We start from the raw sequence: 11382 nt of genomic DNA on the forward strand, positions 1-11382 counted from the left end.
GTGTGTGTGTGTGTGTGTGTGTGTGTGTGTGTGTGTGTGTGTGTGTGTGTGTGTGTGTGTGTGTGTGAGCGCTGCGATGCTTGACCCTCCGCGACTGTGGCCCTGCTGAGCATCATCTGTTTTATAGCCATCTCTCGCTCACACCCACACACACACACACACACACACACACACACACACACACACACACACACATACACACACACACACACACACACACACACACACACACACACACACACACACACACACACACACACACACACACACACACACACACACACACACACACACACACACACTCCCAGATTGTGAGAGCTGCAGACAGATTGCAGAGAGCGAGGAAGAAGGTCCAAACTCAGGGTCTTCATCACTCAGATGTGACAGAAACACTTTGCTTCAGGAAGCTGAACACGCAGCGGCCGACTTCCTGTTGGACGGGATTCCTGCAACCTCACAATTTATTAAAAAAAATTGTGTTTCATTTAGAATCCAATCATTTTGATTCACTCAACAAACTGAGAGCTTGTTGTTTTGGACTAATGAGCTCTTAGGGGTTTTTGTTTGTTTGTTTTTGTTTACAAATGTCTGTTCGGTCGGTTCCACTGGACTGGTCAGCAGTCCATCACAGGATAAACACCGACATGACTCCTGTTTAACCCTCACCCTCTCATAGATAACCGGGACTCTACAGTGTGTACACAGCGTCATGCTCCTCCCAAGTTGTGTGGCCTGCATCATTTATATTCATTCCAATTTGAAATCGACCCCTCAGAGTCCAGCGCCTCACTTTTTCTTTTTCTGCGAGCATTTCTGTTCTCCTGATTGCTTGGCTCGCTGCGTTCAGCTCATCTGTGCCAGTCGCTGATCCCATTAGGTAAAATGTGGGTGTGTCAGCGTTGGCAAGTGAGTGGACGTCTTCACAGTGGAGGAATATAAATAAAAGACAACCGAAATCTGACACGAGGTGAAGAGACGGAGGAGAAACAAGTGAATCCAAATTTAAAAAAAACAACATAATCAGAAAACATCTTTGAGATCGGAGTCTCGGTCATTTGCAACAACCTGAGCATTAGCGTCAGGGCAAATGATCATGGTCCAGTGATGGATGGACACTGTGTTAGGCTTATCTCTGTCTGCAGACAGTCAGAATGAAATTAACCAGTCGCAGGCTGATCTCAATGCCGGACCAAAGTCACCCTGCGTCTGCCGATGAGCCGCTCCGGCCGGCTGCGAACAACATTAACTTCTGGCTCAGCCCGAATGTGAAGCAGCACAGGAGAGTCCGAAGGGTCGACAGAAAGCACCATTTCGTTGGTAAAATCAAATTGATGGGGTTTTGTGGTCAGCGCCAGGACGGCCGAGAGTCAGTGTGTCTGATATCCGAGGAGTCGACGCAGCGGCTGCGTCACGTCGGCTTGAACAGACCAATAGAAACGCAGCATGGCTCACAATTACTTCCTTCAAGCTCTCTTTGCAGAACTAAGGTCCCCAGTCCACCTCTCTTTCTGGACCACGGCCGGGTCCACGTTCTCCTCTTCCTTCATGGGAGATTTTTCTCCAAACCTCAGAAAACCTCCAGTCCATGTTGCTCCTTTATCTTTCCTGAGTGGACGGCGCAAATTCAACTCATACAGTCGACAAGAACGATTATTTAAATATTTATATCTTTATTTATTATTCTTGTATCTGTGTTGACAAGTCTGGAATGACGTAATAATAAATAAAGATTAGATCAGACTTTATTAATCCCATATGGAGAAGTTGGGTCAGAGCAGCTTCACGTTGCACAGAAGTGACTAGACTATGCATATATAAGTATAAATATATATATATATATATGAAAAGCACAAGAAACTCAGATGGAGGGGAAATACACATTGTAGCAGTAATATTGTCAATATTTATCAGTGCCAGGTTGGTAGTATTTACACACATTCAGTTTCTGCTTTGTGTTGAGAAGTCTGGAGTGACTTAATGAATAAAAACGAGATGGAACCAATTCTATCAGAGGCTCACTGGGAGAGTTATTGAAAGAATGAGCTTTTTATTATTACCAGCAAAGGTTTTTTCAATGAAATTTAGGGACAAATCTACTTCTGATTGTACAAATGCACGTTCCTCACAAATGTAATGCAACTTTTCACATATTTATTGTAAAGAAGCATAGTTTAAAACAAACAAAAAATAAAAAAACTAATTACCCAAATACCCGTTTACACGACAATGACTTCAAGTGAAAACGCAAAACCTCCTTAGCATTTTGTGTCGTTGTATAGGACAATATAGATAGATAGATAGATAGACAGACAGACAGACAGACAGACAGACAGACAGACAGACAGACAGACAGACAGACAGATAGATAGATAGATAGATAGACATGAAATACATTTACAATAAGTGAAAAATACTCGATGAAAAGGTGGAACTTTTCCAAAACGCTCCATCTCCGTTAAAATGAGGGGAAAACTAAACTTTCTTATTCGTGTAGTTGAGAGAGACATTGCTACTGGTCCTGTCGGGTTGTTCTGCACATGCTCAGTAGATGGACAATAACAACAATGGCCACCTCAAACAGCACCCACTAGTGGTCCAAAATGCCAACAGCATCGTTTTCAGTATTCCTGCTGTTTCTACATAACCAGACGCATCGTTTTGAATGTTGTCATGTAAAGGGACCCAGAAGTTTTCCCTCAGTAGTCTAATTGGAATCTTTACTCCGCATACGACCTGGTTTCCCTCCGTTTCTTCAGGATGTCCAGACTGAAGTGTCACTTTGAGTCTCACAGACAAACGTAAGCAAAATGTTTACACTCTCCTCTGTTGCAGGTAAAGCGCCACATTTCCTGCGTCTGCAGAACGTGGAGGTGAACGTGGGTCAGAACGCCACGTTTCAGTGCACGGCCGGAGGGAAGTGGTCGCAGCACGACAAGCTCTGGCTGCAGGTTGGTGACTTCAGATCAGCGCGTGACGAGTTTGGACGACAAGGAACGTCTTCAAACTTAAAATTCCGAAGGATTTAGAGATGATAAAGCTGGTGTATTGTCATCAATATTATACTTGACTAATTCAATTATAAGACAACCATAGAATTACACTACAGTTTATTGGATCTGCTTCGTGTGAATTTATACTGCATCTCAAAATAATTATTTTAATTACAAAGTGTAATACGTTCTTGAAAATTTCTACATTTAATACAACAAAAAAGCATTTTTCAATATAAAATTTTGAGAAACATGGCCTCTGGTTAGATACAATTCAAAAATATTAGAAGGTTTTTTAACACGAGTTAGTTTCTTGATGTATAAAATAAAACAATGCTTCAATGTTTAAATTGATGTGTAATCTGTAATCTGAGACTGTCACTGTTCGAATGTGGAATTATGTTAAAATCATTCCCATATTATTGTCATTAATTTAAGGTGCAGTTTTATTATTGATAAATCATTATTGAAACATTTTTATTGAACCATTTTTGAAGCTATAACAAGTAGAAAATAAGAGTCTATTACTTTAAATATACAATTAAGGATGCATGTTGGATGTGCAATCACAATGTGTGATTCATAAATAAATAAATAAATAAAAAATAAATAAACAAATAAATAGTTTGCAGCAAACATCCCCGGCCCTCACATCTCTATTTCAGGATTGATTAAAAATTCTTGTCCAGCTTCGCACCAGTGACTCCATCTCTGCTCAAGTGGCATGCGTGTGTGTGTGTGTGTGTGTGTGTGTGTGTGTGTGTGTGTGTGTGTGTGTGTGTGTGTGTGCGTGTGCGTGTGTGTGTGTGTGTTCTCTCATCTTGACGTTCATGTGCGTTGGTCTCCCTCCATGTTGTGAGCGTGGCTCTCAGAGCGCCGCTGTGAGCAGTAATGACATCTGCGACGGAGAGCGGTGGAGAGCGACGGAGAGCGGTGACCCTGGCGACTGGAGTCTGCCGGGGAAATGCTTTATGTCTTTTTTCCAAACTGAGCCGAACCACAACAGTGAGAGGGAGCGAGAGAAAAGTATGTGGAGATGTGAGGATGGTATGCAGAGCAGGAAGTGGCAGCGGTACAGTTTTTAGATTTCATAGGCGACTTGCTCCGTTCAGATTGCTTCTGTTTCCTGTTTGCTCTCTGGTATCAGCACCGGGTCGATACCGCAGCGGCTCAGGAGAAAGATTCTCTACATTCAGATTCTCAGTGAAAACCAAACCAGAATCGGCTGCTTAAGAAGCCAAAAGACGTCTGTGGGACATATGGACTTTTTATTGAACTTTTCATGACGGTGTTTAGAAACTGGAACACTGTTCCGGGAAGTTTGGTGTGAAATTTCATCCTTCAAACCAAAGTGTTCAGTAAAAGTTAAAGTCCCCATTGAAGTCTTCTTTAGTAGTCGGAGTCAAACCAGAAAACTTATAAGGTCTTGGCTGTATCCCGAGACCAGAACAAGACATAGACTTTATGGAACCAAGACAAGACCCAGACTCTCTAGTGGCGGAGACCAGGTCAGGACAAAGACCGAGTGAAGACGACCACCTTCAGAATGTAACCTCAGGACGTGTCTCTTCAGTACGACAACACTCCTGACGGCTCTGTGTTCTGGGTCCCTGCAGCAGTGGAACGGTAAGGACACGGCCCTGATGGTGACCCGGGTGGTGAACCACCGCCGCTTCTCCGCCACCGTCAGCGTCGGCGACACGTCGCAGCGCAGCACCAGCCGCTACCGCTGCGTCATCCGATCGGACGGCGGCTCCGGGGTGTCCAACTACGCCGACCTCATCGTCAAAGGTACGGCGGCTTGTTTGGTCGTGTTTACGAAGCGAAGATCAAGTGTCTGGGGAGTAAAGTGGGACGCCTCTTTAGAAAGAGAGGAGGCAGGCTGGGGTGTGTGTGTGTGTGTGTGTGTGTGTGTGTGTGTGTGTGTGTGTGTGTGTGTGTGTGTGTGTGTGTGTGTGTGTGTGTGTGTGTGTGTGTGTGTGTGTGTGTGTGTGTGTGTGTGTGAGTGTGTGTGTGTGTGAGAGTGTGTGTGAGAGAGAGTGTGAGTGTGTTTGGCTGCTGCTCATTAACGCTGTGTGAATGCTGAGGATGGAATACTGAACAGACTTCAGACGAGTGACTGGAACCCACAATCAGCCCTCTTTCACTCAGTTTCTGTCCGTCTTTGTCCTTTTTTCCGTCTTTCCTTCCTATTAGGAATCGAACACACACACGTTTGTTCAACTCATTTCACTTAAAGCATCGTGACATATTTCATCTGCTGTACTTTAGTCCAATTTAGCTTTTTGCTTTCTAACATTTATGAAGATTAAGTAGCTTTTGAGAACATCCAAGGGACTTCATAGAGCAGCATTCAAACACATTCAAGTCGCAGTGTTTTACAAAGAAACTAAAGAAATACAGGAAAGATTTACAAAGAAATTAAAGAAATGTATTAATGAAAGAAATACATGAAAGCAAGTAATGAAGAGTCTTAATCTTAGTATCCAGATCTTTAAGTATTTTTTTAGTGTTTCCCACAACCACTGACCGTACCGTCACTTATCCAGTAACAATCTTATCCCATTGGTAGTTTTTTTTTTTTTTTTTATGAAATGAAGAAGCACAATAATGTCTCCATTTTGTCAATTCAACTTTCATTTAATGTTTTCTAAAGAACATTTACCGACATGCGATGCTGAATAAACTTGATTTTGAAACGTCTCACTGAGGCCTCGTTTACATGCCAACCATTTCCAGTGAAAACAGAAAACTTCCCCCCTGCAACCTCGGAGTTACTGAGAACAGATTGTGTGGAAACGGCTCCTACGGTGGAACATTTCAAAAATGCTCGGGCTCCGTAAACGTTCCTACTTCACGATGGACAATGAGTCCAGAGAGTCAGGATTCCCAGCTCATATTCTAGTTTTCACACTTCATAACATTTTATTCGTGTTTAGTGTTTATAGCATTTTGTTCCCTACACGCATGTGTGTGTGGTTTCGTTAAACCCAACCAACAGCTCCAACTAGTGGCCCAACATGATAACTACATCGTTTTCAGTGTTTCGTTTCCAAAGTGTTGCTCTGTAAACGTGAAACTTTTCAGAAAGGGAAAGGCTTGATGCGTCAACGAGGCCTGAGTGCTCCGTTAATGCTTATCCACGACACAAAATGCTTTGAACTTTCCTCTTTTGGTTGTTCTCAGTCTTTTTCCACTGGTTCTAACCTCTTGTTTGCTCCGTCCCGGTTCTGTTGATCTGCACTGCTTTACAAATCCCCTCGGTGACGACTCTCAAAGCCTCGAATGCGAATGCTTAGCTTTCGCTGGGCCGAGATCTGAAGGTCGATCTGCCTCAGGATTCACGTGAACAACAGGAAGCTGCAGCTCCTGAAGGACAGATGTTAATGTTGTGAGGTACTTGATAGACTTACTGTATACCAGCGGAGTGATCAGTTGTTGTCCAATTATACTGGTTTTCCCTCTTGGAGGCGACTGGCGTCTTTCTATTGGAAGGTTGCACGTTCGATTCCCTGCTTTCCCCCCTTTGAGCAAGACTGATCCCTAAACTGCTCCCATTGGATGGACTGAGCTGCTTGCATTGCCTTTGGTGTGTGAATGTGTGTGTGAATGGGTGAATGTGATAAAGAGCGTTGGGGGCTTTTAAATCAGTGGAAAACAGTGAAATCACTTCATTACTAATTATTGTTGATTGTGTACAACGCTCTATTGGTTGTGAAAATATCTAATGATGGATTCACACCATTTATCTGGAGAAAGACGTTCTAACATGTAGAAGTTTGTGGTTTTTGGATGAAATTGACTTGTTGAAACGTGAGATAAACCACACAAAGCTGAAGTTGCTCTGGGTACGAGCTAATGCTGAAGTTCCCTCCAGTTCATGTTGCGTTCAGGAGCAGTGGGTGATTTCAGGAGTAATGAGGGGATCATCTTCCCACAAAAGCAACAAAGTCTAAGCCGGAGGTGTCAAACATAAGAGAGGGAATCCAGTCCGACCAATCGAAAATACAAAACATTGGCTTCTTCATTTTTACACTATTTTAAACAAGACTGAGACCCAAACTGACATCAGCCTCAAAATAAACGTTTATTTATTAAAGGACATGGTTTTTCACTGTGGAGGAGTTCCTGGTAAAATTGGCTTTATGTTGAGATTGTAGTGATTTTAATTAGTCCGGCCTCCCAGAGATGATATAAAGGACTTCTGAACTAGAGAAGAGAGAGAGAGAGAGAGAGAGAGAGAGAGAGAGAGAGAGAGAGAGAGAGAGAGAGAGAGAGAGAGAGAGAGAGAGAGGAGAGAGAGAGAGAGAGAGAGAGAGAGAGAGAGAGAGAGAGGAGAGAGAGAGAGAGAGAGAGAGGGAGGCTCTTTGTTTTCACTAAATCCTCATTAATTCAAAATGAATCTTTCAACTACCTGAAGTTGAGTAATAACATCTGTAATAACATCACTATATACATAGCATTGAGTATTACCATATAAAAGGTTTATTTAAGATCCAAATCAGTAAATATGAAGACTTTGTAAACAACATAACATGTTTTGTAGAATCTGGAACATTTGTTCCACAAACTCTTTTACATTTATGACCTGTTCAGTTGTGACGGTTCCTAAAACATGTTTAAATCAGTTTTACCCTCTTTTATCATGATTTCTAGTCCCCGAAATACTTTCTATTCTAGTTTCACATCATCTGTTGTGTCTTCTTGTCTTCAAGCGCTCGTGTCGCTTTGCGTGTTTCTCAACTTTTCATGCCGAACAAATAAGTGAACACTGAGCTGACAAACTTTGTGTGCAGTTTTCTTTTCAGTGTCCTTGACCACGCCGCTCCGGCGCTGCGTGCTCACTCAGTGTACAGCCGACTTTATGCTCGGCTGCCTGACATTCTCCGGGGCTGTTTTCTTTTTCTTTTTCTCTTCCGTTTTCTTTTTGACGGCGTCTTCGTGTCGCACCTTGACCAAAACATTTACCTTTGGGAACCGAACGGTTCTGCAGAGTTAGTGCGTATCAACAGCCTCCGTCACGCTTCCTGTCAGATTTAGAGAGCTCAAAATAAAGAGTCACGTGATGTTGATTTGTATTAAATCTAAAATTGTGCTTCACAAATTGGGGTTAAACTGCGTTTTTTGTTTTAATGGGATTTAAACGGCGTATCGACGTATCGACACGCCGGCCTGAATTATCTCCTCAATGCATATTTGGCTTGAATTATGCTGTTAACCTTATTTGGTGTGAAGGATGTTTTAATCTGAAAGGGAGGCTGGCGTGTGTGTGTGTGTGTGTGTGTGTGTGTGTGTGTGTGTGTGTGTCTGTGTGTGTGTGTGTCTGTGTGTGTGTGTGTGTGTGTGTGTGTGTGTGTGTGTGTGTGTGTGTGTGTGTGTGTGTGTGTGTGTGTGTGTGTGTGAGCTGTTTTGATTAGATGGTAGTCCAGGGACTGAAACTGTCATTACCATCTGTTAGCCGAACACACACACCGTCCTCCTGAGAGCACAGAAATGTGTGTGTGTGTCGGTTACTCTACTGACTCGTCTCGTTTGGCGTGTGTGAAGCTCAGGTGCTGTCAGCCCTGCATTGTGCCGGGGGAATCGGCACGCTGAAAAACAGAGGAGGGAAAAAATTAAACACGTGCATGTACACACCTCCCCCGAAGGCGTGCGCACTGTGTGTTCCTGGAGTTGTGTAGTTGTGTCATTGTCCTTGTGTTTTCCCGTTCTGTTGGTGTGCGGTCAGAATCCTTCGACTCAGCGGAGCGTGGTTCGTCTCCACTCCTGTGTTTCGTGTCTGTGTGCCTTTTTATTTGTGCTTTCATGTGTGAGGCATCATGATTACTGTGTGTTGGAATTAAATTTGTGTGTTTGTGTGTGTGTGTGTGCGTGTGTGTGTGTGTGCGTGTGTGTGTGTGTGTGTGTGTGTGTGTGTGTGTGTGTGTGTGTGTGCTCTCCTGGGCGACTAAGTGAAATCAGGGTTAATTACAGTGATGTTCATTCAGGTGTGACCAGCTAATTCAGGAGAGAGACACTTATTACGCTGCCCTCTGCGTCCACTTTGTCCCGCCCGTGTTTATGCATCCGTATCAATCGGACTCGACACAACGGCCGGCTGAACGCAGGACGAGGACTGAATGGAAACAACTGGAGCTCAATCAACATCCTATCAAAATCATACCATTTTTAAGAGAAACAGCAATAATATAATTTGTACTACTACAGCTTATTATTATTATTATTATTATTATTATTATTATTATTATTATTATTATTATTATTAATATTAATATTGTTATTATTAATCATACATTCAATCAATGTATGATTATTAATTAATTTGAGCATTTGTTTATCGCATATAAGTGATTTCGGTTACTTTGAAAATAAATAAATTATGCATAACTGATAAATAAATTATATTTCAAAAAACAAGGAAATAAATAAATAAAAAATGAATAATAAATAAATGAATAAATAGATACATAGATAGATACATAAATAAATAAATAAATAAATAAATAAGCATGTCACATGCAAAATATAAATTTTCTAATTGTTTACTTTGTTTATATATCTATAATAACTTTTTTCAAGTTAGGTATTTATTAATTTTGTGTTTGTACTTCATAGGTTAAGTAAGAAGGCAAAATAAGAAAATTACAAAATAAAGGGGATAAACCAGATATGTTCATAAGAATGTTCAATGATTGAATGCAAGCCCCTTTAAAAGACTTAGAAAGCTATAATTTACAAGTAAGAAATACATTTTGGTAATAATTAGTTTTCTATAAATTTGCTTTGAGAACATTTCTGATTTTCACTTTCAGGTGTTATTTGAGATTTCTCACCTTCACCTTTCTGTTCCATTGTCTTTAACGACGGATCAACGAGGCCACAGGGGAGAAAAACAAGAAGTCAAAGGGCTGAAAGCAAGACTCACTAACTGTAATGTGCAATTTCACACTTCCACTGTCATCTCTCCATCATTTAAGTGTCCACTGCTCCATCACACCTCCGCCTTCCTTCACACGTCTCGCAACGTTAATACATGTTGAAGAAAACATGTTGCGACTGCAATCTGTTCTTAACACACACACACACACACACACACACACACACACACACACACACACACACACACACACACACACACACACCGTCTATACAGCTGTAACTTTAACATTAAGGGTTCGAAACTCGCGGAAAATTTTTCATCCTAAAAAAATGATGCAGTGACATTTGCAATAAGGATCACATGCTTGTACACACACACACACACACACACACACACACACACACACACACACACACACACAGATGTTTCTCTCTGCTCCCGTGCGTTTCTCATTTGTATGGCTCTTGTAGAACAGATGCAGTCGAAGCCCTGGGGCAACAAGGTCTCAAATGTACCCCCGGCTGTGTTTGTGTCAGTGTGTGTATGTGTGTGTGTGTGTGTGTGTGTGTGTGTGTGTGTGTGTGTGTGTGTGTGTGTGTGTGTCAGGGGGTGAGCAAGCCTGCATGCTGACATGTCTATGTCCCAGGGAGTGTGTATGTGTGTATGTTGTATATGGGTGTTTTGGCCCGTGTGTGTGTGTGTGTGTTCTGTCTGTCAGAGATAAGACTCAGTGGGGCGTAGCAGAGATCCAGGAGAGCCACTGTCAGCCAGTGCCCTGTGGATACCATGTGGAATGTGTGTGTGTGTGTGTGTGTGTGTGTGTGTGTGTGTGTGTGTGTGCTTACCAGGAATATGGCCACATTTTTCTCCATCTCTCTGGGTGGCCATAAAGCTGATTGTGGTGCGGGATTTAGACCCAGTAGAGCCGCCACAGTGTGTGTGTGTGTGTGTGTGTGTGTGTGTGTGTGTGTGTGTGTGTGTGTGTGTGTGTGTGTGTGTGTGCCCGCCCAGAGCTCGTTCGCAGCATCTTCTGTGTGTCTTTTCTCCGATAAGAGAATCAATAGCGGAGCGGACGGCTTGGCTGTGTGTCGGCTCCCTGGAAGCCCAGCGATGCTCTGAACTCCCACTGGGTGTGAACGCAACACCAGCCTCCATTTATAAAAATAACTGCTCTGAGAGTACATCTGACATCAGGTGGAGCAGAATTAATTTTAATACGAGATGCATGAACACTTGGACGTGTACGAGATGTCTGATAAAACCTCTCCCAGTGATTTCATGCTGTTGCATCATATTTGAATAAAGATTCTACTTTTTTTTTTCTTACAGCACATAAAGATGGTGTTAGAATAATCCTGGAGTTATATACGGGGGGGAGGGGGAGCCTTTAGGGGGGCTTTGTGAAATGTCTGCAGGCTATGTGCTGCATTGAGTGCTGAGACCTGCAGGGAATTTGAATCTGTGATAAATGATGAATAATATGAACCATGAAGGAATAACAACAATGATAAC

The 11382-nt window shown here is 42.5% G+C and overlaps 1 protein-coding gene across 1 annotated transcript in view; it reads left to right on the forward strand.

The window, feature by feature from the left end:
• The window catches only part of LOC308108964 (receptor-type tyrosine-protein phosphatase T-like), a gene marked incomplete at its 5' end in the record, with an annotated part of 47771 nt that extends 44197 nt beyond the window's left edge, over positions 1 to 3574 (forward strand). Inside the window, one exon of the mRNA XM_080462295.1 lies at positions 2833 to 3574. Coding sequence (XP_080318421.1) covers positions 2833 to 3026 — 194 coding nt within the window. The 3' untranslated portion in view covers positions 3027 to 3574. The remainder of the gene's footprint in view (positions 1 to 2832) is intronic.
• Between the last annotated feature and the right edge of the window lie 7808 nt (positions 3575 to 11382).

Source organism: Lipophrys pholis, assembly GCF_963383615.2.
Source record: "Lipophrys pholis genome assembly, chromosome: 4".
In the NCBI taxonomy this organism is placed as follows: domain Eukaryota; kingdom Metazoa; phylum Chordata; class Actinopteri; order Blenniiformes; family Blenniidae; genus Lipophrys; species Lipophrys pholis.